This window comes from Jaculus jaculus, chromosome 3 (assembly GCF_020740685.1).
Source record: "Jaculus jaculus isolate mJacJac1 chromosome 3, mJacJac1.mat.Y.cur, whole genome shotgun sequence".
NCBI lineage: Eukaryota > Metazoa > Chordata > Mammalia > Rodentia > Dipodidae > Jaculus > Jaculus jaculus.
Window position 1 is genome coordinate 3,263,498 of NC_059104.1, and position 27,407 is coordinate 3,290,904.

At 53.0% G+C, this 27,407-nt stretch overlaps 1 protein-coding gene across 2 annotated transcripts in view; it reads left to right on the plus strand.

The window, feature by feature from the left end:
- The window catches only part of Col4a1 (collagen type IV alpha 1 chain), a 151,515-nt gene that overhangs the window by 98,002 nt on the left and 26,106 nt on the right, over positions 1 to 27,407 (plus strand). For both annotated transcript variants that reach the window (XM_004663405.3, XM_045146342.1), the window contains exons 18-28: positions 1,283 to 1,324; positions 2,775 to 2,859; positions 3,635 to 3,670; positions 4,280 to 4,444; positions 6,472 to 6,567; positions 17,941 to 18,024; positions 18,460 to 18,530; positions 23,282 to 23,473; positions 23,987 to 24,155; positions 27,120 to 27,212; positions 27,297 to 27,401. In XM_004663405.3, coding sequence (XP_004663462.2) covers positions 1,283 to 1,324; positions 2,775 to 2,859; positions 3,635 to 3,670; positions 4,280 to 4,444; positions 6,472 to 6,567; positions 17,941 to 18,024; positions 18,460 to 18,530; positions 23,282 to 23,473; positions 23,987 to 24,155; positions 27,120 to 27,212; positions 27,297 to 27,401 — 1,138 coding nt within the window. The remainder of the gene's footprint in view (positions 1 to 1,282; positions 1,325 to 2,774; positions 2,860 to 3,634; positions 3,671 to 4,279; positions 4,445 to 6,471; positions 6,568 to 17,940; positions 18,025 to 18,459; positions 18,531 to 23,281; positions 23,474 to 23,986; positions 24,156 to 27,119; positions 27,213 to 27,296; positions 27,402 to 27,407) is intronic.

The window sequence follows — 27,407 nt, forward strand, 5'->3', positions numbered from 1 at the left end:
TTAAAAATTCTTATTCTGTCTCTTTCATTTGTAAGGAAAAGAGAGAGAGAGAGAGAAATTGACCCTTGGCAAGCAAGCACCTTTAGCCATTGAGCAATTTGCCTAGCTCTAGCATCTAGTTTTAATCTTGGTTTAAAGAGGAAAATGTGTATTCATGGTATAATGTGCATATTTTAGTGCTCTCTAGATAATGACTGAGATATAGAAACATTCCATGTTTTTTAAAAAAGGAGCATTTGCTGGATTGGAGAGATGGCTTAGTGGTTAAGGTGCTTGTCTACAAAGCCTAAGGACCTGGGTTCAATTCCCCAGTACTCACGTGAGCCAGATGCACAAGGTGGTACATGCATCTGGAGTTTGTTTGTAGTGACTAGAGACCCTGGTGTACCCATTCTCTGTTCCCTCCCTCTCAAATAAACACATTAATTAACTAAATATTTATTTACAAAAGGGCACTGTTTGGGTTTGCCATCTGATGCGATTACATGAGGCTTCACCGTGATGGGAATTCATTGCACAATGCTTTCAGCTGTTACCAGATTCATCTTAGGACTTCAGTATGAATCTAGACATGATTCCAGGAATTACATGTATAGAACCCATGGTTTCTTAGTATTTCATTGAAGAAACAGTGCATAGCCATTCAATTTCTCAAAGATCCTGCAGAGCTTTCTGAGTGAGCTGTCAGTCAGCAGGGTGCGTGTTGTCACCCTTTAGGCCTGTGATTGGTCAGTCTAAGGTGGAGTGTCTTATGTGTGGTGTGTGCGCATGCGTGTAGGCCCGTGGTTGATGCCTGGTGTCGTCCTGGATTGTATCTGTGGGTCTGAGACAAGGTCTCTCATTGGAGCCCAGAGCTCTGTGATGTGGCTTGTCTGGCTAGCCAGCTGGCACTGGGTAGTCTCCGTACTGTACCCTCCTTGCCCACATGCTGTTACAGGTGAGCTGGCACACCTGCCCGGTATTTCCACGGGTGTGGAGATCCAAGCTCTGTTCTCATGCTTGCCCACACACTTGTCCACTGAGTCACCCCTCTGTCCCCAAGCTTAGGAGAAATCTTTATTTGCTCATTTATCTCTATTTATCGTGTCACCTTCATGGGAAACTAAGTGAGATGTGCGCATATTTGCTGGCAGACCCTCAGAGAGGCTCAGCCAGTGGGAGGGGATATCAGAGGGCAGTGGTGTGGAGACCTCATTGTGAATTGCTAGAAACATCCCCACGTAATTTCTACAAGATGATCTTTACTGAAACACTGACGTGCAACGTCGTTTGTTCTTTGCAGGGAGAGAAAGGAGAAGCTGGACTTCCAGGCCCCCCTGGAGTTGTGAGTAGAAGCACTTGTGCGGTTTAGATGGTTTCGGGGTCACAGGACACGCTGTGCAGCCGTCCTTAGCACGGCCGTTCTCTGTGAAGGGTGTGCATGCCATCGGAAATCACTGAATGATTTGCACAGCCCTATTTTCATTTTAGTATGGCAATTTCTACATAGCTTTAAAGCCCTGGAAATGAAGACCTTTGCATGAGGGTAGGAATTTTGTCAACATACTGTGGAACCTGTGTTTTAAAATTTGTCTACTAAGGAAAACTTTACTAAGAGAAACAGATCCGACATCACTTGACCTGGTTAAACAATTCTGTCCTGCAAGTAACCTTCACTTTTTTGGGGTCCACGCACATGTATTGCATACTTGCCATGGAAGTGTGTGACACTTTCTGAAAGGGAGCGCCGTCCGTGTCTGGCGAGATCTTTGCCAGCAACCTTCAGAAAGTCAGGCTGCCGTCATCTCAGCCATTTCCTCCCAAATCTTTCTTCAAATAGTGAAACTCCGGCCGACCTCTTTGTGGAGGTTTTTGCTGTGTGCCTGGGAAAGGGCCCAGTGTGTACACGTGTCTTCACTGTGTGAGAGCTTGGGAACACCGTGATCCTTCCTTAGGCCACATTTCTAGGAATGGGATTACTGCACCGAAGTGTTGAGCCCTCTGAATGCCTTGATATTCCCAGCATATCGGCACCGTGACTCACTCCAGAGCTCTTTCCCCAACACTCCCACCAGCACATCTTATTTATTCAGTTTTCTTTAATTTATTTTTGCTTTATTCATTCTTAATTGACAAATCAAATTTGCATTTACTTATGGTGTCTAGCACATTTTAATGTATGTACACATGGTGGGGTGGATAAACCAAACTATTAATGACACTTTAACCAGCATTCATTAATTAACCAATCATATATTAAATATAATGTGCCACTTACTTTGCCATGTTCCTTGGGCACTGAGGATTCCGAAACAAGGTGGTGATTTGGGTCAAGAGCGCCTTTCTCTGAATTCCTGTGATTTTTAAGGAAGTGCCCCTTTAGATCCTTAAAGAAAAAGAAAAAGCATGAAATGTCTTCCAATAAACAATTGTGAGTGCCCATTACGTGTGGCTAGAGGAACCTGTAGCCATCCCTGTGATGAGCTCTCACAAGGCAAACCATTCACTGTCGCTCCCCTTGTATGGTTGGAAATTCCAAACCCTGGTCGCCAAGTGACTGAGCCTTGGGGGGGGGAGGGTCGGGGATGGCGCTAGTCAAGAAAGGTCTCCACCAAGACCATTATTGCCTGGCCCATCCCTGTGTGGAGACCTTCAGGCACCCCAGTCCCCTCCATCCATACCACCAGATTTCATGAGGCAATCAAGATAGGTCACTTTCTTCACCCGTGCTGGGTACCGTGTGAGATCAGCCACTCCTGTGCCGTGAGTGAGTGACTGTTTCTCCTCGTCCGCAGGTTATAGGCACCGGGCCTCTGGGAGAGAAGGGAGAGCGTGGCTACCCAGGAACACCTGGGTTAAGAGGAGAGCCGGGCCCCAAAGGTAGGCAGGTGGCTGGTCCTATTGCTTCTCTTCCCATCCTTCACCCATCCTCCCTCCTCCCCTCTGTCCCTCTATCTCTCCTCTTTTTTTAAATTTATTTATTTTTATTGACAACTTTAATGATTGTAAACAATATGCCATGGTAATTTCCTGTCCCCCACTTTCACCTTTGAAACTCCATTCTCCATCGTATCCCCTCCCCGTCTCAGTCAGTCTCTCTTTTATTTTGATGTCATCATCTTTTCCTCCTATTATGATGATTTTGTGTAGGTAGTGTCAGGCATTGTGAGATCATGGATATCAAGGCCATTTTGTGTCTGGAGGAGCACGTTGTAAGGAGTCCTACCCTTCCTTTGGCTCTTACATTCTTTCTGCCACCTCTTCCACAATGGACCCTGAGCCTTGGAAGGTGTGATAGAGATATTGCAGTGCTGAGCACTCCTCCGTCACTTCTTCCCAGCATAATGGTGCCTTCTGAGTCATCCCAAGGTCACTGCCCTCTGGAAAGAGATGCTTCTCTGACCACAGGTGTCCATCTGTCCTCTTGAAGAAGCAGTTACATGCCACAACACCATCTGGCCGCTTGTCCTCTCTCAGTCCCCGAGTCGCTATTCCTAGGAGCTCCTGTCCCTTGACGTTCCCCTTATGCTATGTTCCAGTGACCCCGGTTGTGCCTCCCTGCCCCCTGAATTGTAGACCAGGCTCTGGCACAGGAGGGAGTATCTGTACACAGGTGACCGCTCCTCATCGTGTCCCACTTTGTTTGTCTTCCAAGGTTACCCCGGATTACAAGGCCAGCCAGGCCCTCCAGGTGAGAAGCCTTATCTGGTGGTTATTTCTTTATAGAACGTGTGAACTCCCCTGCGTGGTTGTGTGCATTCGTTATTTACATGAACCCGACGGTTGGTTACGTTCCTCTCTGGTTGCCAGAGCCAAATGCGCCTCTGATGTGTGTTTGCCTTATATTTTGTATGATTCCACCTAGCACATGATTCATAGATGTGTTAGGGAAGAGCCCTCGTCTCCGTGAAGACCCTGGTCGGCTCGCCTGGCTGGTCCTCCTGGGAGGCAATCCTGGCCCCGTGTGGGTCTCAGCCTGTCCCACTGGCCCAGCTGCTTAAAAATCTCCCTATCCAGCTTCTTCCTCAAGTAGAGTGGGATGAACCTCCATAGCCTTTTCATCCATATGCTGGGAATACTTTGCACTGGTAGAAATCCACAGATTTTGGTGTTTCCATAATGGGCGGATAGGTAGGGAGCAGACATTTGACCGGCAGCAATGCTTTTGCTTGTTTCAAACAGGTTCCCCCTTCTCTGAGGGTCTAGTAGCCATCTTCCACGAGACAGGGTCAAAAGAAGTTCATATTAGGATGTCAAATGGCCTCAGGGCTGCTCACCTGAGCTCCTGTGTTGGTTTCAGGCTTACCTGTCCCAGGCCAGGCTGGTGCTCCCGGCTTCCCAGGCAGCAGAGGAGAAAAAGGCGACCAAGGGTTTCCAGGCACGTCTTTACCAGGACCAAGTGGAAGGGACGGGCTCCCAGGTCCTCCAGGCCCTCCTGGACCCCCTGGACAGCCAGGCCACACAAGTAAGTTCCCACACGCATTGTTCCTCCAGATGCCAGCAGGTTAGGGTCAAGCTGGGCCGGCCTGTCCCCACCGCTGGAGATGGTGTCGCTCAAGGGCCCGGGCATCTGACCCCTGGTTAGTGATTCATTTTATGCCTGGGCAGTTTTGCAGAATTGAACAATGCTGCAAAAAGGGATCATTAAAAATAAAATTGTCTTAAAGGGATAAGTAGTAAGTAAACTGTCTCAGAGTCTCCCGGCTTGTCGGGTTGTTTGACATTTCTGGAAAACTGAATGGGTTCTTCTGTGTGGAATGATGCACACCCGCTCACAGTCACACACTCACACACGCAAACGCACACTGCATGGAGTGATGCACACACAGTGAGAAAGAAGGAGCCCTATGGAGACAGACTGTGCTACAGTGTGTCCCGATACAGTGTATAACTGCGTGTTTGGTTGTCACATACAGTTTTCTTGTATGAGCTTGCCACTAGAGCTGAGCATGGGCTTCCAGCTCTTGATTCAATCCGCATGGCCCTGTGATCTCAGGGCCATACCTAATGATAAGAAAGTTCTAGAGGATGTGAGTCATCCGGGCCAGTGGGAGCATTAAGCTCCAAAGCAGGTCATTGCGTCCTTCAGTCAAAGCCCCCGTGAGCTCTAGGGAGCATCTGCAGTGGGAATGTTGCATGTGGCTGATTCCAGAAGGGTTTATGAGTGTGGACTTCCGGTGAGGGTGATTGTTAGAACTCAAACACATCTTCCTGAGAGGGAAGCGCGCTCTGTGGATGAGGCTGGTGATGGCAGATAAAGGCAGATAAGAGCTGGGTGGTCTGGTGGACTGCAGAGGAATGGTTTCCTTGGGAAAGGATTAGCATGAATTTGGGTGGGAAAGGGGACAGGCTGCATGTGACTTTATGGGACTTCTTTCTCTTCCTTTGTGACATTTGAAATGTGGAAAATGAATATGGAATGCCAAAATCCTGGTGACATTCCATGCACGGTCTCTCTCTGTCTGGAGAAGGCCAGCGGTCTTCTCCACTCCACAGGGGTCAGTGCCTGTGATGTCAAGGCTGCAGACTCTGCGAGGAGCAGTGACACTCCTGTCCTGCACTGGGCGTGTCCCAGGGTCACCGCTGTAAACCCAAGACAGTTATGGGAAGAGTTGATTGGGAGAAAGGAAAGTAGCCGCAGGGAGAGGCAGGGCGGAGGTCTAGGCAGGGGCAAGTGTTTCTGGATCGAGTGAGAGGCAGAGTTAGGGGTGAGGGAACTGGGGAGAGTTGGGAGAAAGAGTACTTTTGTGAGATCGGTAAGTTTAAATGTTCTCCAATATGTTTGTCTGTTTATTTATTTATTTGAGAGAGAGAGGCAGATAGACGAGAAAGAGAGAATGAGAGAGAGAGAATGGGTGCGCCAGGGCCTCCAGCCACTGCACATAAACTCCAGATGCATGTGCCACCTTGTGCATCTGGCTGACATGGATCCTGGGGAATCGAGCCTGGGTCCTTTGGTTTTGCAGGCAAGTGCCTTAACCGCTAAGCCATCTCTCCAGCACTGCATCTCACTTAAAAATATAGACTTTCCCTGACTCTGTGAGTAGGACGTATTCGTGGAATGTCTGTCTCTGCGATTTTCTAGTTTACCTTTTTCAGCAGCGTAATCCAGTCATTCCCAGTCACAGTGCATCAAGTGCAGTTTACATATTTTGGTTCAGATTTGCAGTGTCATTTTAAAAAGGCTACATGTGAAGGTGGTTGTTCACCTACGACCTACCAACAGCTTGTTAGCCACGCAACGTGGAGATCCATGTCCCTGACTGAGACACGGGGTTCTCCTCCCAGCATGGGCTTCCAGCTCTTGATTGGCTTGTTCTGGTCCCATCTTGCAGGTTGATCACCTCGGCTCATTGTGGAGCAAGTGGGAGCTGAGCTTCTAAAACATTCCTGTTTGCCTAACGTATTTTGGTTTTAGAACAAAAACTCAAATTAAGAGAGAGTAAGAATGTCTAGCTATGCTCCTTACAACTTTAAAAAAATTGCTTTCAGATGGTATTGTGGAATGTCAGCCTGGACCGCCAGGAGATCAGGGTCCCCCTGGGACTCCAGGACATCCAGGATTGACAGGCGAAGTTGGAGAGAAGGGTAAGTGATTTTCATGTGTTCAGAGACGGTGCCTGTGCTGAGTGCCCCCCCTCGGCCGACTGGCTCAGGTGTCACAGTAGGGTTGAGAGCCAGCCATATTCACATTACTGTGCGGTCTATAGCTCAGCTGAGAATGAGGCTGAGTTTCTGCCCCGCTGTGACAAGCAGGGAGAGGTAGACCCTGGCTGTGACGGCCACCTGACAGTCCCGGACCCTTGCCGTGGGCCAAGAATAGAGCCCTGCTGCTGTGTGCATCCTGGGCAGATAGACTCTCTAATGGATGCTGCAACCTCTAAGGTCCGAGCTTGCAAGCTCCATTTTCAAACGATGCACGCCCTTCCTTCCAGCCAGCTACAGAGCTAGATGTGAACCCCTTTCAAAGCTGGGCTTGTGCACTCAGAATGAGCAGGTCTTCTCTTGATGGATTAACAGCTTTACTCTTGGCTCCCAGTTTTATCTCTGACCTTTTAAGTGTCTGCAGTGACGTCAGTGCATGGCACAAGTTTATCTGTCCAACAGTCTTGAGGTAGGAACCATGGCCTATGTCAGCAACATTGACTTAAAGCAAACTAAACAATGGCCTTCCAGTATTTATGGGCCTGTTAACTGGAGAGTGGGACTAACAGGAAGCTTTCATAAAGCCAGCCCCACTGTTTACCATTTCTGGCTTTGGATTGTAAAGACTTTTGGTCTTCAAAACAACTTCAGAGCATGTCTTAGAATAGGGACAGCCATGAATTCCTGAGCTTTTATTGGGTCTTTGGCTTTCCACATGCTCATCCTTTTCCTGTCTGGGTTATTCATTTTATGAAATCTTGTGCCTTCCCATTCCCAGAATCATAGGAAAAATATCTTGGGGTTCTTTTTTTCTTTGGTTTTGGGGTGTTGGGGATTGAACCCATGGCCTTGTGCATGCGAGGCAAATGCTCTTTCAAGGGCTTCATTCCAGACCCATAGCCAGAGAAGCATCTTTCTTTTTTCTTTTCTTTTCTCTCTTCTCTTTTCATCTTTTTTTCAAGGCAGAGTTTCATTCCAGCCTAGCATGGCCTGGAACTCACTCCGTAGCCTAGGCTGGCCTCAAACTCATGGCAGTCCACCCATCTCCTCCTCCCAAGTGCTAGGATTTAGGGCATGTGCCACCATGCCCTCGGCTTCTTTCTGCTAGCGCCATCCCCTTCTGTCACGGAGGAGCCCCACCTCCAGGCTTGGGAGTAAGACACGCAGAGTTCCAAGGTGCCCAGAACCTAGCTGTGCTGGGCTGTGTCCTTGCTGCTCTGTCTCAACCCCAGGCTTCCAGGGTAAGACCTGCCTGGAGCAGCCAGGGAGAACAGAGGCAGTGGGCACAAGCGGGGATGCCAGTCAGGGAGAGAGAAAAATGCAGAACTTTGAGCATCCACAGTTCCCTGATGTGAGCTTCTTTAAATCACCTTTGTTCCATACTATGCCCAATTTAGGTCTAACAGCCAGGTACGTTAGGATTTAATAGCTAGATCTAACACCCCAAAAGGCTATTGAGCTTAGTTTGCAAAACAAGGCATAAGTTGTGATGATTTCCAAAGAGGCATTCTCTCCCACGGTTGATGTTGCCATCTCTCTCCTGTGGATCCACACTGCCATCTCTCTCCCATGGTTCCACACTGCCCTCTCTCTCCCATGGATCCACACCGCCATCTCTCTCCCATGGTTCCACACTGCCGTCTCTCTCCCATGGTTCCACACTGCCGTCTCTCTCCCATGGATCCACACCGCCATCTCTCTCCCATGGTTCCACACTGCCGTCTCTCTCCCATGGATTCACACTGCCGTCTCTCTCCCATGGTTCCACACTGCCGTCTCTCTCCCATGGATCCACACCGCCATCTCTCTCCCATGGTTCCACACTGCTGTCTCTCTCCCATGGTTCCACACTGCCGTCTCTCTCCCATGGATCCACACTGCTGTCTCTCTCCCATGGATCCACACTGCCGTCTCTCTCCCATGGATCCACACTGCCATCTCTCTCCCATGGATTCACACTGCCATCTCTCTCCCATGGATCCACACCGCCATCTCTCTCCCATGGATCCACACCGCCGTCTCTCTCCCGTGGTTCCACACCGCCATCTCTCTCCCATGGATCCACACCGCCGTCTCTCTCCCATGGATCCACACCGCCGTCTCTCTCCCGTGGTTCCACACTGCCGTCTCTCTCCCATGGTTCCACACCGCCGTCTCTCTCCCATGGATCCACACCGCCGTCTCTCTCCCATGGATCCACACCGCCGTCTCTCTCCCATGGTTCCACACTGCCATCTCTCTCCCATGGTTCCACACTGCCATCTCTCTCCCATGGATCCACACTGCCGTCTCTCTCCCATGGATCCACACCGCCGTCTCTCTCCCATGGTTCCACACTGCCGTCTCTCTCCCATGGATCCACACTGCCGTCTCTCTCCCATGGATCCACACTGCCGTCTCTCTCCCGTGGATCCACACCGCCGTCTCTCTCCCGTGGTTCCACACTGCCGTCTCTCTCCCGTGGTTCCACACTGCCGTCTCTCTCCCATGGTTCCACACTGCCGTCTCTCTCCCATGGATCCACACTGCCATCTCTCTCCCATGGATCCACACTGCCGTCTCTCTCCCGTGGTTCCACACCGCCATCTCTCTCCCATGGTTCCACACTGCCGTCTCTCTCCCATGGTTCCACACTGCCGTCTCTCTCCCATGGATCCACACTGCCGTCTCTCTCCCATGGGTCCACACTGCCGTCTCTCTCCCATGGATCCACACCGCTGTCTCTCTCCCATGGTTCCACACTGCCGTCTCTCTCCCATGGTTCCACACTGCCGTCTCTCTCCCATGGTTCCACACTGCCATCTCTCTCCCATGGTTCCACACTGCCGTCTCTCTCCCATGGATCCACATTGCCGTCTCTCTCCCATGGATTCACACTGCCGTCTCTCTCCCATGGATCCACACTGCCGTCTCTCTCCCATGGATCCACACTGCCGTCTCTCTCCCATGGTTCCACACTGCCGTCTCTCTCCCATGGATCCACACTGCCGTCTCTCTCCCATGGATCCACACTGCCGTCTCTCTCCCATGGTTCCACACTGCCGTCTCTCTCCCATGGATCCACACTGCCGTCTCTCTCCCATGGATCCACACTGCCGTCTCTCTCCCATGGTTCCACACTGCCGTCTCTCTCCCATGGATCCACACTGCCGTCTCTCTCCCATGGATCCACACTGCCGTCTCTCTCCCATGGTTCCACACTGCCGTCTCTCTCCCATGGTTCCACACTGCCGTCTCTCTCCCATGGATCCACACTGCCGTCTCTCTCCCATGGATCCACACTGCCGTCTCTCTCCCATGGATCCACACTGCCGTCTCTCTCCCATGGATCCACACTGCCGTCTCTCTCCCATGGATCCACACTGCCGTCTCTCTCCCATGGATCCACACTGCCGTCTCTCTCCCATGGATCCACACTGCCATCTCTCTCCCATGGATCCACACTGCCATCTCTCTCCCATGGTTCCACACTGCCATCTCTCTCCCATGGATTCACACTGCCATCTCTCTCCCATGGTTCCACACTGCCATCTCTCTCCCATGGATCCACACTGCCGTCTCTCTCCCATGGATCCACACCGCCGTCTCTCTCCCATGGTTCCACACTGCCGTCTCTCTCCCATGGATACACACCGCCATCTCTCTCCCATGGATCCACACCGCCGTCTCTCTCCCATGGATTCACACTGCCATCTCTCTCCCATGGTTCCACACTGCCGTCTCTCTCCCATGGATCCACATTGCCGTCTCTCTCCCATGGATCCACACCGCCGTCTCTCTCCCATGGATTCACACTGCCATCTCTCTCCCATGGTTCCACACTGCCGTCTCTCTCCCATGGTTCCACACTGCCGTCTCTCTCCCATGGTTCCACACTGCCATCTCTCTCCCATGGTTCCACACTGCCGTCTCTCTCCCATGGATCCACATTGCCGTCTCTCTCCCATGGATCCACACCGCCGTCTCTCTCCCATGGATTCACACTGCCATCTCTCTCCCATGGTTCCACACTGCCGTCTCTCTCCCATGGTTCCACACTGCCGTCTCTCTCCCATGGTTCCACACTGCCGTCTCTCTCCCATGGATCCACACTGCCGTCTCTCTCCCATGGATCCACACTGCCGTCTCTCTCCCATGGATCCACACTGCCGTCTCTCTCCCATGGATCCACACTGCCGTCTCTCTCCCATGGATCCACACTGCCGTCTCTCTCCCATGGTTCCACACTGCCGTCTCTCTCCCATGGTTCCACACTGCCGTCTCTCTCCCATGGATTCACACTGCTGTCTCTCTCCCATGGATCCACACTGCCGTCTCTCTCCCATGGATCCACACTGCCGTCTCTCTCCCATGGATCCACACCGCCGTCTCTCTCCCATGGATCCACACCGCCGTCTCTCTCCCATGGATCCACACTGCCGTCTCTCTCCCATGGATCCACACTGCCATCTCTCTCCCATGGATTCACACTGCCATCTCTCTCCCATGGATCCACACCGCCATCTCTCTCCCATGGATCCACACCGCCGTCTCTCTCCCGTGGTTCCACACCGCCATCTCTCTCCCATGGATCCACACCGCCGTCTCTCTCCCATGGATCCACACCGCCGTCTCTCTCCCGTGGTTCCACACCGCCGTCTCTCTCCCATGGTTCCACACCGCCGTCTCTCTCCCATGGATCCACACCGCCGTCTCTCTCCCATGGATCCACACCGCCGTCTCTCTCCCATGGTTCCACACTGCCATCTCTCTCCCATGGTTCCACACTGCCATCTCTCTCCCATGGATCCACACCGCCGTCTCTCTCCCATGGATCCACACCGCCGTCTCTCTCCCATGGTTCCACACTGCCGTCTCTCTCCCATGGATCCACACTGCCGTCTCTCTCCCATGGATCCACACCGCCGTCTCTCTCCCGTGGATCCACACCGCCGTCTCTCTCCCGTGGTTCCACACTGCCGTCTCTCTCCCGTGGTTCCACACTGCCGTCTCTCTCCCATGGTTCCACACTGCCGTCTCTCTCCCATGGATCCACACTGCCATCTCTCTCCCATGGATCCACACCGCCGTCTCTCTCCCGTGGTTCCACACCGCCATCTCTCTCCCATGGTTCCACACTGCCGTCTCTCTCCCATGGTTCCACACTGCCGTCTCTCTCCCATGGATCCACACTGCCGTCTCTCTCCCATGGGTCCACACTGCCGTCTCTCTCCCATGGATCCACACCGCTGTCTCTCTCCCATGGTTCCACACTGCCGTCTCTCTCCCATGGTTCCACACTGCCGTCTCTCTCCCATGGTTCCACACTGCCATCTCTCTCCCATGGTTCCACACTGCCGTCTCTCTCCCATGGATCCACATTGCCGTCTCTCTCCCATGGATTCACACTGCCGTCTCTCTCCCATGGATCCACACTGCCGTCTCTCTCCCATGGATCCACACTGCCGTCTCTCTCCCATGGTTCCACACTGCCGTCTCTCTCCCATGGATCCACACTGCCGTCTCTCTCCCATGGATCCACACTGCCATCTCTCTCCCATGGTTCCACACTGCCGTCTCTCTCCCATGGATCCACACTGCCATCTCTCTCCCATGGATCCACACTGCCGTCTCTCTCCCATGGTTCCACACTGCCGTCTCTCTCCCATGGATCCACACTGCCGTCTCTCTCCCATGGATCCACACTGCCGTCTCTCTCCCATGGTTCCACACTGCCGTCTCTCTCCCATGGTTCCACACTGCCGTCTCTCTCCCATGGATCCACACTGCCGTCTCTCTCCCATGGATTCACACTGCCGTCTCTCTCCCATGGATCCACACTGCCGTCTCTCTCCCATGGATCCACACTGCCGTCTCTCTCCCATGGATCCACACTGCCGTCTCTCTCCCATGGATCCACACTGCCATCTCTCTCCCATGGATCCACACTGCCATCTCTCTCCCATGGATCCACACTGCCATCTCTCTCCCATGGTTCCACACTGCCATCTCTCTCCCATGGATTCACACTGCCATCTCTCTCCCATGGTTCCACACTGCCATCTCTCTCCCATGGATCCACACTGCCGTCTCTCTCCCATGGATCCACACCGCCGTCTCTCTCCCATGGTTCCACACTGCCGTCTCTCTCCCATGGATCCACACTGCCGTCTCTCTCCCATGGATCCACACTGCCGTCTCTCTCCCATGGATCCACACCGCCGTCTCTCTCCCATGGATTCACACTGCCATCTCTCTCCCATGGTTCCACACTGCCGTCTCTCTCCCATGGATCCACATTGCCGTCTCTCTCCCATGGATCCACACCGCCGTCTCTCTCCCATGGATTCACACTGCCATCTCTCTCCCATGGTTCCACACTGCCGTCTCTCTCCCATGGTTCCACACTGCCGTCTCTCTCCCATGGTTCCACACTGCCATCTCTCTCCCATGGTTCCACACTGCCGTCTCTCTCCCATGGATCCACACTGCCGTCTCTCTCCCATGGATCCACACTGCCGTCTCTCTCCCATGGATCCACACTGCCGTCTCTCTCCCATGGATCCACACTGCCGTCTCTCTCCCATGGTTCCACACTGCCGTCTCTCTCCCATGGATCCACACTGCCGTCTCTCTCCCATGGATCCACACTGCCATCTCTCTCCCATGGTTCCACACTGCCGTCTCTCTCCCATGGATCCACACTGCCATCTCTCTCCCATGGATCCACACTGCCGTCTCTCTCCCATGGTTCCACACTGCCGTCTCTCTCCCATGGATCCACACTGCCGTCTCTCTCCCATGGATCCACACTGCCGTCTCTCTCCCATGGTTCCACACTGCCGTCTCTCTCCCATGGATCCACACTGCCGTCTCTCTCCCATGGGTCCACACTGCCGTCTCTCTCCCATGGATCCACACCGCTGTCTCTCTCCCATGGTTCCACACTGCCGTCTCTCTCCCATGGTTCCACACTGCCGTCTCTCTCCCATGGTTCCACACTGCCGTCTCTCTCCCATGGATCCACACTGCCGTCTCTCTCCCATGGATCCACACTGCCGTCTCTCTCCCATGGTTCCACACTGCCGTCTCTCTCCCATGGATCCACACTGCCGTCTCTCTCCCATGGGTCCACACTGCCGTCTCTCTCCCATGGATCCACACCGCTGTCTCTCTCCCATGGTTCCACACTGCCGTCTCTCTCCCATGGTTCCACACTGCCGTCTCTCTCCCATGGTTCCACACTGCCATCTCTCTCCCATGGTTCCACACTGCCGTCTCTCTCCCATGGATCCACATTGCCGTCTCTCTCCCATGGATTCACACTGCCGTCTCTCTCCCATGGATCCACACTGCCGTCTCTCTCCCATGGATCCACACTGCCGTCTCTCTCCCATGGTTCCACACTGCCGTCTCTCTCCCATGGATCCACACTGCCGTCTCTCTCCCATGGATCCACACTGCCATCTCTCTCCCATGGTTCCACACTGCCGTCTCTCTCCCATGGATCCACACTGCCATCTCTCTCCCATGGATCCACACTGCCGTCTCTCTCCCATGGTTCCACACTGCCGTCTCTCTCCCATGGATCCACACTGCCGTCTCTCTCCCATGGATCCACACTGCCGTCTCTCTCCCATGGTTCCACACTGCCGTCTCTCTCCCATGGTTCCACACTGCCGTCTCTCTCCCATGGATCCACACTGCCGTCTCTCTCCCATGGATTCACACTGCCGTCTCTCTCCCATGGATCCACACTGCCGTCTCTCTCCCATGGATCCACACTGCCGTCTCTCTCCCATGGATCCACACTGCCGTCTCTCTCCCATGGATCCACACTGCCATCTCTCTCCCATGGATCCACACTGCCATCTCTCTCCCATGGATCCACACTGCCATCTCTCTCCCATGGTTCCACACTGCCATCTCTCTCCCATGGATTCACACTGCCATCTCTCTCCCATGGTTCCACACTGCCATCTCTCTCCCATGGATCCACACTGCCGTCTCTCTCCCATGGATCCACACCGCCGTCTCTCTCCCATGGTTCCACACTGCCGTCTCTCTCCCATGGATACACACCGCCATCTCTCTCCCATGGATCCACACCGCCGTCTCTCTCCCATGGATTCACACTGCCATCTCTCTCCCATGGTTCCACACTGCCGTCTCTCTCCCATGGATCCACATTGCCGTCTCTCTCCCATGGATCCACACCGCCGTCTCTCTCCCATGGATTCACACTGCCATCTCTCTCCCATGGTTCCACACTGCCGTCTCTCTCCCATGGTTCCACACTGCCGTCTCTCTCCCATGGTTCCACACTGCCATCTCTCTCCCATGGTTCCACACTGCCGTCTCTCTCCCATGGATCCACACTGCCGTCTCTCTCCCATGGATCCACACTGCCGTCTCTCTCCCATGGATCCACACTGCCGTCTCTCTCCCATGGATCCACACTGCCGTCTCTCTCCCATGGTTCCACACTGCCGTCTCTCTCCCATGGATCCACACTGCCGTCTCTCTCCCATGGATCCACACTGCCATCTCTCTCCCATGGTTCCACACTGCCGTCTCTCTCCCATGGATTCACACTGCCATCTCTCTCCCATGGATCCACACTGCCGTCTCTCTCCCATGGTTCCACACTGCCGTCTCTCTCCCATGGATCCACACTGCCGTCTCTCTCCCATGGATCCACACTGCCGTCTCTCTCCCATGGTTCCACACTGCCGTCTCTCTCCCATGGTTCCACACTGCCGTCTCTCTCCCATGGTTCCACACTGCCGTCTCTCTCCCATGGATCCACACTGCCGTCTCTCTCCCATGGATCCACACTGCCATCTCTCTCCCATGGATCCACACTGCCATCTCTCTCCCATGGATCCACACTGCCATCTCTCTCCCATGGTTCCACACTGCCATCTCTCTCCCATGGATTCACACTGCCATCTCTCTCCCATGGTTCCACACTGCCATCTCTCTCCCATGGATCCACACTGCCGTCTCTCTCCCATGGATCCACACCGCCGTCTCTCTCCCATGGTTCCACACTGCCGTCTCTCTCCCATGGATTCACACCGCCATCTCTCTCCCATGGATCCACACCGCCGTCTCTCTCCCATGGATTCACACTGCCATCTCTCTCCCATGGTTCCACACTGCCGTCTCTCTCCCATGGTTCCACACTGCCGTCTCTCTCCCATGGTTCCACACTGCCGTCTCTCTCCCATGGATCCACACTGCCGTCTCTCTCCCATGGATCCACACTGCCGTCTCTCTCCCATGGATCCACACTGCCGTCTCTCTCCCATGGATCCACACTGCCGTCTCTCTCCCATGGATCCACACTGCCGTCTCTCTCCCATGGTTCCACACTGCCGTCTCTCTCCCATGGTTCCACACTGCCGTCTCTCTCCCATGGATTCACACTGCTGTCTCTCTCCCATGGATCCACACCGCCGTCTCTCTCCCATGGATCCACACCGCCGTCTCTCTCCCATGGATCCACACCGCCGTCTCTCTCCCATGGATCCACACCGCCGTCTCTCTCCCATGGATCCACACCGCCGTCTCTCTCCCGTGGTTCCACACCGCCGTCTCTCTCCCGTGGTTCCACACTGCCGTCTCTCTCCCATGGTTCCACACTGCCGTCTCTCTCCCATGGATCCACACTGCCGTCTCTCTCCCATGGATCCACACCGCCATCTCTCTCCCATGGATCCACACCGCCGTCTCTCTCCCGTGGTTCCACACTGCCGTCTCTCTCCCATGGTTCCACACTGCCGTCTCTCTCCCATGGTTCCACACTGCCGTCTCTCTCCCATGGATCCACACTGCCGTCTCTCTCCCATGGTTCCACACTGTCGTCTCTCTCCCATGGATCCACACTGCCATCTCTCTCCCATGGATTCACACTGCCGTCTCTCTCCCATGGTTCCACACTGCCGTCTCTCTCCCATGGATTCACACTGCCATCTCTCTCCCATGGTTCCACACTGCCATCTCTCTCCCATGGATTCACACTGCCATCTCTCTCCCATGGTTCCACACTGCCGTCTCTCTCCCATGGTTCCACACTGCCATCTCTCTCCCATGGTTCCACACTGCCGTCTCTCTCCCGTGGTTCCACACTGCCATCTCTCTCCCGTGGTTCCACACTGCCATCTCTCTCCCATGGATCCACACCGCCGTCTCTCTCCCGTGGTTCCACACTGCCGTCTCTGTCCCGTGGTTCCACACTGCTGTCTCTCTCCCATGGATCCACACTGCCGTCTCTCTCCCATGGATCCACACCGCCGTCTCTCTCCCGTGGTTCCACACTGCCGTCTCTCTCCCGTGGTTCCACACTGCCGCACTGCCGTCTCTCTCCCATGGATTCACACTGCCATCTCTCTCCCATGGTTCCACACTGCCATCTCTCTCCCATGGTTCCACACTGCCGTCTCTCTCCCATGGATCCACACTGCCGTCTCTCTCCCATGGTTCCACACTGCCGTCTCTCTCCCATGGATTCACACTGCCATCTCTCTCCCATGGTTCCACACTGCTGTCTCTCTCCCATGGGTCCACACTGCCATCTCTCTCCCATGGATCCACACTGCCATCTCTCTCCCATGGATTCACACTGCCATCTCTCTCCCATGGTTCCACACTGCCGTCTCTCTCCCATGGTTCCACACTGCCATCTCTCTCCCATGGGTCCACACTGCCATCTCTCTCCCATGGATCCACACTGCCATCTCTCTCCCATGGATCCACACTGCTGTCTCTCTCCCATGGTTCCACACTGCCGTCTCTCTCCCATGGTTCCACACTGCTGTCTCTCTCCCATGGTTCCACACTGCCGTCTCTCTCCCATGGATCCACACTGCCATCTCTCTCCCATGGATCCACACTGCTGTCTCTCTCCCATGGTTCCACACTGCTGTCTCTCTCCCATGGATCCACACTGCCGTCTCTCTCCCATGGATTCACACTGCCATCTCTCTCCCATGGTTCCACACTGCCGTCTCTCTCCCATGGATTCACACTGCCATCTCTCTCCCATGGTTCCACACTGCTGTCTCTCTCCCATGGGTCCACACTGCCATCTCTCTCCCATGGATCCACCCTGCTGTCTCTCTCCCATGGATCCACACTGCCGTCTCTCTCCCATGGATCCACACTGCCATCTCTCTCCCATGGATCCACACCTCCGTCTCTCTCCCATGGATCCACACTGCCGTCACTCTCCCATGGACTGGCCCATTAACAGACTCGCCAGTTCCTATTCTCTCATGTACTATGGAGCTCCTTACTGACATGTCACGTGTGTGATATCTTGCATTGTTTCAGGTCAGAAAGGAGAAGGTTGCATCACTTGTGACACCGAAGGACTTCGAGGCCCCCCTGGGCCCCAGGGCCCCCGAGGAGAGTCAGGTATGCTTTTGGTACAGATAGGCACCGCTCTGAGATAGCCTTGGAACTGGATGTCTGCCATCCTCAGATCTGAGTTACTGTTTGCTACCATAGCATATGGGCCACAGTGGTCCAGGAGGCCTATTACAGGCCTCTCCTCAGAAGCCTCAGTAATAAATGAGAGTGGTGTATCAGTTCACTTAGTTCAGGGTGACGGAAGAGGTTTCCCTCACAGGGTCTTGGGGATGTGTGTGGTTGGGGGGACATTGCACCCACTCGAGTCCATGACTCCTAGTTTCCATTCCAAGCCCATCTTGAAAGTTTTACTTACCTAACTCACTGAGGCATTCATCAAATGGCTGCCCAATTTATAGAGACTTTGACACGGTTGAACCCCAGGGATGAAGGGTTTGGAAGAGTGATGTCACATGTGCTGAACTCTGTCTCCTTTAAAAGGTTTACCAGGTCAGCCAGGGGCCAAGGGAGACCGAGGCGTGCCTGGCAGGGATGGTCTGGAAGGATTGCCGGTAAGCACCCGTTGGAGTTCCTGTGTCTATTGGACGTTGTCACCACATAGTTGTGGGTGCTCACATTTTTTCCACACATTTCTGTGTCCTGTGGAAGCTGGGACAGTGGCTGTGGGGCACATTACTTCCTCACACCCTCATGTGGAGCCCCGAGCATGGGTGACATGGGTCCCTCCCCAGCCCGCGTCCACACGGCCTCAGAGCTGGGTCTCGTCCTGTGCTCAGGCGTTGCTGGGTTGGCGGTGGCCTGCCCACAGGCTCTCTGGCTCAGAAGCTGACACCAGTAACCTGTGAGCCTTGCTGCAGCGGCCGCCTCTTCTGAGACCACTGCTTGTTACGACACCTGTTTCATCTGAGATCTTCTCTAAGGGAAGATCCAGCCCCAAGAGCTTCTATGGGAAGAGGGAGGAAACACGACTTTTTCTCTCTATGGAGTTGAAATATCTTTTCATTCTCTCTCTTTTTTCAAAAAGAATATTTTATTTTTGCAAGCAGAGAGAAATAGAGAGGAGACAGAGAGAACGGGCACTTCAGGGCCTCTGCAAACAAACTTCAAATTCATGTGCCACTTTGTGCATCTGACTTTATGTGGGTACTGCAGAATTATACTCCGGTTGCTAGGCTTTACAGGCAAGGGCCTTAACCACTAAGCTATCTCTCTCTCCAGCCCCCTCATTCTCTTTCGATAGATTTGTATGTTGAGCGTTCCTATCACTGGTGTCTGTTATGTAGATGTCTTTTTAAATCTACAAATGAAATACCTATACTTTCATAGGCAATGAATATGAAAATCCAGTCACAGAATCCATGCTTCTAGCTTTGTTTTAAAAGAAGCCATTCCTCAGAGGAGAACAAGTCATTTTCAGTACCTGGACACGACTTGACCACGCACACTCTGTTCTGGTGGAGGCGTGTCAACCTTCCATCGTCTCGTCTTCCCTTAGCATCTTCGAGCCTAGTCAGCATTTGCTTCTCTAATCCTTTTGAGTCTAAATCTTGGGACTTAATGCTTTTCTGATACAGCTCTTTAAAATTCTGAGATGTTTTTAGATTACTGGAAGCATCTCGACAGGAGGCCAGGGCAGAAGTGAGTCAGAGCAGGAGGGAAACAGCTGGATTTCAGCAGTGGCTTCTCCTTTTGAAGTGAGATCCCAGCCCTGCCTTCCAGAAAGGCACTGGTGCCTGGGGAGCTGAGTTAGAAGTGACCATTGTTATAAACAGTTCTAAATACACGAGCCGTTCAAATAGCTGTGGTGGGGATCAAAGTGGGAAGAACTTTGAAGGAAGCAGAAAGGGATCTTTTTACCTCTGTCTACTGTCTTACCTGCCTGGCTTTCCTGGGGTCTTCCTGCTCTACTCCAGCTAAAACCCAGGCCAGATGTCCAGTGCAACCCCTCCTCCCCCATCTCATGATAATTCAAGAAGAGGAGAGAGATGAGAGAGAAGGATGTTGAGGAAAAATTGGGATAAAGAAGAAATTAAAGAAAACCTACGATACAAATGCCCTGTCTTATGCTTTCTGTGCAAGGCACCCCTGACTTTTCAAAGATGGACCAAGTCTCTAGAAGTCAATATCCAGGAGCATCTTCTCCCTCTAAAAATGTCAATATCTTTATCTGGAAGAGTCTTCTTTTATCTGACACCATGCCACAGCTCCTCGGCTAAGCCAGCTCAAAAGCGAGGTTCTTGCATTCAGAACTGGTTGGGGGCTGGAAGAGTGTGTGCGATGCCTGCCTTTCTTTGGATCTAGATGCCAGTTCCCAGTGCTCTAGGAATGAATGGCTGCCTTTCGTGGAGACTGGGAACCTGAGGGCATTTAAGTGGGACTCTAGGTGCCCAGGGGGTGTTCAGCCCAAGGGAGCTGGGGCCGCCCTGGCTTTACCACTATGGGCAGCACAGGTTCACGCAGCCTGTGCGGGCCTTCAGCTTCACTCCCAGGGGACGTAGATCGAATGTCACCAAGCAGATCAGGACATACTGTGCCGGGAGACACCGGAGAGGCCTGAGCATGACCAGTGCCACCTTTAAGGATACCGAGATCCCTTCCTTTCATAGAACGGTGGCTAGCAAGGTCCCCATTGTGTCTAGGCTGTGAGTGCTCACTTCTGGTAGAAACACATGCAGTACCTTCAACTCCTTTGATTAGCATTTATTCTTTATGGAGGCCTGTGGCCAGCTGGACACACGCTCCCACGCTCGCGTGCACATTCACAGTGACGGGGCCGGCGGCCGGCTTTGTAGCCGTTCACATGCACTTTGTGACGGATATCACAGAGAAAGATAGAAGGCCTTGGCCCCACCTTCAAAGCCCTGGATACCAGGGAAGGACCAGACTTGCCAACACCCTGTTCCAATGAAACGGGGGTAATTTCTGGAATGTTTTTACAGCACAGCAGAGACGACATGGGAATGTTAGGAAAGACGTGGGGCTGTCCAGTTTTTGATGGGATTTGTGGATGTATAGATATGAACATTTACTCTACAGAACCAGTTTAAAAACTCTACCACCTTTCAATGAAATACTGAATTTTCTAAGACCTGTTGCTAAAATTTCTGGCAGGTAATTAGCAGAAAAAAAATTGATTTCTAGCCTTAGGATTTGAGCGAAGAGACTGAGTGTTTCCACCTTTAGGAATGGATCCCAAACCAGTGTCCCGTGTCCAAGTTTGAGTTTGGGGCCAGCCCAAGCCGCCCATCACCATCTAGCAGAACTTTCTGTTATGACAGGGCTGTGTGTGTCACTGTTCATTTTGGTAGCTGCTTGACCCAATGGTGGCTCTCAAGCCCTTGTAGTATGGCTAGCCTGAGTGAGTGACTGGTGTTTTAGGTGGCTTAGTTGAGCTTCTCAAATAGTATAGGACAGGGCAGAGCGCAGCTGCTGAGTCCGTCTACTCTAGGGCAAACTGTCTGTGGATCCCAGGGTTCCTGGTTGTCTGAGAGCAACATCCACCCCTTTCTCGCTTTTATGGATTTGACTCAGAAAGCACAGAGACCAGGAACGTCAGCCAGCCTCCGTGTGTGAGCCCCTGGGTGGATGTTGGGCAGGTCAGGGAGTTTCTGCAAGCCCCGTCCCACGTGCCAGGCAGGCTTCCCTAGGTAACACGGGATAATGGCCAGGAGGGCGCTGCAGCCAGGAACCAGCAGCGTGCACATCCTCATCCAGCTGCGGCACGTTCCGGGGGGACAGTCCTTAGATACGTGGCCCACGGCCCTGCACTGACGTCAGCTTCTCCCTCTGCAAGGCGGTGGCTCCCTTGTTGCCTGGCAGAGCTTTCAATGGGGTCAGAGGTGGCACTTGAGGTCCTGATTCGGGTGGATGGGTGACCAGTGGTCACTGTTATTATTTTAATCTAAAGATTGTATAAGCTCTGGTCTGTCCTTGGTCTTCTAATGTCTTCCTTGGAGAAGTGTATGTGTGGGTATACACAGAGGTGTGTGTGCATGTGTGTACTTTCACACTTACCTAAGGCCCTTCTGAAAGTTCATGAAAAAAGATTGAAATTAAATGAGGGCTGGAGAGATGGTTCACAGGTTAAAAGTGCTTACTTGCGAAGCCTGATGACCCAGGCTTGATTCCCCCAGTACCCACATAAAGCCAGATACATCAAGTGGCACATGGATCTGGAGTTCATTTGCAGTGGTAAGAGGCCCTGGCATGCTCATTCTCTTTCTCTCTATCAAATAAATAAATAGATTAAAAAATAAATTATAGTAGGAAGGAAGGGTTTTATTTATTTATTTATGAGAGGGAGAGGGGGAGAGAGAGAAAGAGAGAGAGGGAGAGAGGGAATGAGAATGGGTGTGCTAAGGCATCTAGCCACTGCAAACAAACTCCTGATACATGCAACCACCTTGTGCAACTGGCTTACGTGGGTCCTGGAGAGTTGAAGCAGGGTCCTTGGACTTTGCAGGCAAGCACCTTAACTGCTAAGCCATCTCTCTAGCCTAAATAGATATTTCTTAAAAACAAATGAAATGAATTGTGGGAGAGTTCTGATTCTGCCAGGTCCTCAGGGAGCTTGAGACACCTTTCTGGGGCCCCAGAGATCAGTCAGGCACCTGGGACAATTCCTTGTGCCCAAGGATAAGGGGTGGTGGGTGTGGGCACCCTTTGTCCACGCGGCTTTCCAGGAACTGAAAGCATTCTAGTCTGTGTCTCCCAGGACAGTCTTGGGAAAGTCTGAAGAACTTCCCCAGAAAACTCATTACAGAGCTGGCCAGGCGCCTTTGCCCACGTTTTCCCAGTCACTGGTGCCCTGGAAGTCTTTATCTCTTCCGGCCTGTGGATGGGAACACTGAGAGGAAACCTGGGGGACCTCAGTCATGTCCCGGCTGAGAGAACAATGGCTGTTCCCACCCCTCATGGTGCTTTAGCATGCAGACAGACACACGGACACGCAGACAGACAACCGTTTCTCCAGGTCCTGCCTGGGCTCACAGCCATGCGCACGTGGTGCCTGGCTGGGACCTGAGTGATCTCTCAAAGGCTTAGCAGCTGTTTGAGGAATGGGCGGTGCCCTAAGGGCTTTCTAGGAGCTGGGTGCCAGTGACACCCTTTGATTCCCCTGCCCCATCTAGCCCAATGTTCAACAAATAAGCACATTGAGGAAGACTGCCCACAGGGAGCTGCGGACTGGCCTTGACACAGTTCCCCAGGAGCTCTGACTGCGTGACAGGTCCCAGAAAGGTGCCGCTCCAGGTGACTTCCATGGCTGGCTCTTCTGTGTCGTCACATGGCTTTGTTCCTGCAGGGGCCACAAGGTGCGCCAGGGCTCATGGGCCAGCCTGGAGCCAAGGGAGAGCCTGGCGAGATATTTTTTGACATGCGACTCAAAGGTGACAAAGGAGACCCAGGTTTCCCGGGACAGCCCGGCATGCCGGGGAGAGCAGGATCTCCCGGAAGAGACGGCCACCCAGGACTCCCGGGCCCCAAGGGATCCCCGGTAGGTTGTGCTCTAGACGTGGAGCGTGCGTTCACTAATGCGGGTCTCCGAGGTGGGGGAACGAGGGATTTCAGTCACCTCTCCGTGTCGTCATCAGAGGGGTGATTAAGGAGCAGGGCCCATTCATAGCTCCCAAGCCGGCAGAAGCTCGTGAGTGGACAGGGTGGTGCTGAGCTTGAGGTTACACGTGGGCGCATCTCTTCCGTTGGGTTGGGGTCAGAGTGGGTGAGGTCTCCTGTCTTCCTGTGGGAAGCTGATTCTCAAATAGGTCGTGTTCAGCGTGGGGAGGAGGTGGGGTGGGCAGCCGTCTCCTGTGTAGTACCCCTTCTTGCTTGGGAACAGTGATGGCCACTTGTCTTAGGGAAAGGAATGAGTGTGTCACTTGGTGACCTGCTGGATGGTGAAGAAGTAAACACTAGCTTGTCACTAGTTCACCGTAAAGGACACCAGAGTGGGTGTGGGCAGCCATGTGCTATCGCCTGTTAACTCCTCTTTAATTTCCTGTCACCCCAGGGTTCAGTAGGATTGAAAGGAGAACGTGGTCCCCCTGGAGGAGTTGGCTTCCCTGGAAGTCGTGGTGACATCGGACCCCCTGGGCCTCCAGGATTTGGACCCATTGGTCCCATTGGTGACAAGGGACAAGCAGGATTTCCTGGAAGCCCCGGGTCCCCAGGTCTGCCAGGTAAGGTTTGAGAACCTTCAGAGGCGGCTTCAAGGTCACAGACCCTGGGTCAGGGGTGCAGGGCACACGCTCAGCTTCACTTCTCCCTCTTGCAAAGGGGGAAACCACTCTTTGGGCACCTGCTGGCTAGTTGTGGAGACATTCCCACATCCCAGTTGTTGAACTCCACGTTGATTTGGGTTGTTTGCTGACTGTCTTTTGACTGGTTTTTGCACAAAACCCTGTGCTGAATGTTGATGAGAGAGAGAGAGAAAAAGATAGGGCTGTGGCTGGAGATACGGCTCAGTGGATTAAGCACGTGTGGTGCAAGCCTGAGGACTTGATTTGGGTCCCCAGCACCCAATGAAAGCTGGGCAGCTGTGGTGGCAGTTCTGTATCCCAAGCCCTTGGGAGACAGTGACAGCAGTCCCCTGGGGCAGGCTGACTAGGTGGACTGGCTGACTCGGTGAGCTCTGGGTTCAACTGGGAGGTCTTGTCTCCATCAATAAGGTGGACAGCGATTGAAGAGGACACGCCTCTACATGGGTGCACATAAATACATGTGCAGACACATACTTGGGCATACACATGTGCACACACAGGAGAACATACATAACTCATGCACGCATGTACGCACGCAGAGAGAGAAAGCGAGAGGGACCCGGTCTCTGTCCTTGGTCTCACATGTGGCTTCCCGTGGCTTCTCTGCCCTCCGTGTCACAGCTCATGTCAGGCTCAGGGAGGGAAGGGCGCTCATCCACATGGGTGGGCGCTCAACATCGCTGGTCCAGTGTGATTCCAAGTCACCCTGGAACCAGTCCCTTTACAAACTTGGGTGAGAAGAGCAGAGGCCGGAAGGGCTTGTGCTCAGAAGAGGAAGGAAGATGTGTGTTACCAGGAGTACGTTAAAATGTTGTAAAAGCTAATGAAGGATTTAGGCTTAAAAATACGTGACTAGTAACCCTTGAAAAGCAGCAGTGAGTAGAGGATGATGACAGCTGTCATTACAGTGCCCTCCGGGTCCCTTTGTCACCACCGTCAGTACTTGCATACGCAGGACTCAGCATGTGGTGTGTGGTGTGGCTCTGTTGATAATTGTCCTCCGTTAATGAGGGTCCCCAGAGTTCCACTCTGTTGACTCTCTTAGAAGCGGGGAAGTAGAGGGATGACTCACAAGGACCCCTGTGAGCCAGGGGAAGGGACCTTTCATCACTTTTCCTCATGGGTCCTGGTGTAACCACAAATCAAGTGTTCTCTGCAGTGTTCAGAGCTGTAGAGAGGAGCCAGACTTCCTTGCCCATAAATGACCGTGAGAGAAGTCATTCGGTCGCTTCCTCCTAGATCTCAGCACTAGGGGGAGAAGGTTCTTCAGGGAGGTGCTGACAGTTTTGCTGATTGGCTGCCCACATGTTGAAGAGATCCGTGCCAGCCACACCCTGCCCACCTCTGGGTTAGAAAACTGACTTTGATCTGCCATAGCTGTGTTTATGTGCTGATTGTAAAAGCCTGGATCGCAGGCCACCGCACACAGCATTTTATTATGTTTTGTTTAATTTTATTATTGACAACTTCCATCCTTCACGGACGGACAATAAACCACTCACTTTCCCCTTCACAACTCCGCTCTCTATCATATCCCCTCCCTCTCTCCATTAGTTTTTCTTTTCTTTTGATGTCATTGTCTTTTTCCCCTATTATGAGGGTCTTATGTAGCTATTGCTAGGCACTGTGAGCTCTTGGATATCGAGGCCAAATCTTGTCCAGACAGTTGTATGTAAGGAGTGGTGTTTTTCCTTTGGATCTTACATTCTTTCTGCCACCTCTTCCACAATGACCCTGAGCCTTGGAGGGTTTGAGATGTTTCAGTGCTGGACACTCCTCTGTCCCTTCTTCTCAGCACTATGTTGCCTTTTGGGTCATCCCAGTGTTCATTGCCATCTGAAAAGATAAGCTTCTCTAACCCGAGGTGAGAATAGCATTAATATATGAGTATGAACATTAAGTGTAGTACTTTCATGGCAATTTGGTGAGAGTAATATATGCATTTAACCAGACAAGAGCAGGCTAAATACCCCCAAGGCTCATGACCTCCCCTGCCATAGGCTTTTAATTAGGTTTTCAGTACCAGGCACATATTCCCTCCCACAGAGCAGGCTCCAGTCCAGTTAGCGAGCAGTTGGTTCCTCCAGAGCAGACATGCCACTATTGCACCCATTCAGTCATTTGGCCTGGCTGGCAAAACTTGAGGCTTCCAGCGTCTACTGTTTTCACCACTGATGACTTCTGTCTCCCATAAGGCTGCATGCAGCGCAACTTTTCCCAGCTTTTAGTTGGCTGGTCTACAGTGAGAAGGTTTTCAGCTCAGTCCCAGCTTGATTTCTCAGTGACCTTGCCACCCAGTCATGTGATGTCTTCAGCAACAGGGGGACCCAGTGACTCTTAAGGCTGCATCCTGACCTCCAGTGGGTCTCTGCGGACATAAATGTGAAGGGACTGAGCACTCCGAAGGGTCCCAGGACAGTGCTGCATGGGGGGTCATTCAGCCACCCAGTTAGTCTGTCGTGTTGATAATTCCCTCCAAGTAGGCACAGCCTAGGCTGCTGGCTGTAAGCGGCCACATGGATCAAGCAGGTGGAGAGTTGTGACTTGTGACAGGCTGATCAGGAAATGACTCAGCACCAGCCCCCCCTGCTCTCTGGTAGACTTTGCATCACTCCATGGCTCACATGTGAAAGTTGGACGGAATTCTTGGTCATGTTTGAGCATGCATCTTGAGGGCAAGTGTAGCTCTGGGAGAGATTCTAGAATGTAGAGGAAGGAAATGGAGAAACATGCAGGCTTCCCTCTCCAGGCATGCCTTAGAGGAGGGGTGTGTCGGCCATAGTCTGTGTACCCCAAGAGGCTACATGATGTCTGCCTCATGCTGTGCTGTGAGAGGCTGGGTCATGGAGGTTCCCGTGAGTAAGGCTGTTACTCTCTTCTCAGGTCCAAAGGGCGAAGCAGGCAAAGTTGTCCCTCTGCCTGGGCCCCCCGGAGCAGAAGGACTCCCCGGTTCCCCTGGATTCCCAGGCCCCCAAGGTATGGATCAAGTCTGGCTTTCCTGTTCACAGCAGGGCTCCCTCAGGGTTTTCTGGTGTTGAGCACTGGTCTTTCTCGCCACAGGTGACCGCGGCTTCCCAGGAACCCCAGGACGACCGGGCATCCCGGGAGAGAAGGGTGCTGTGGGCCAGCCAGGGATTGGATTCCCTGGGCCTCCTGGCCCCAAAGGTAAAC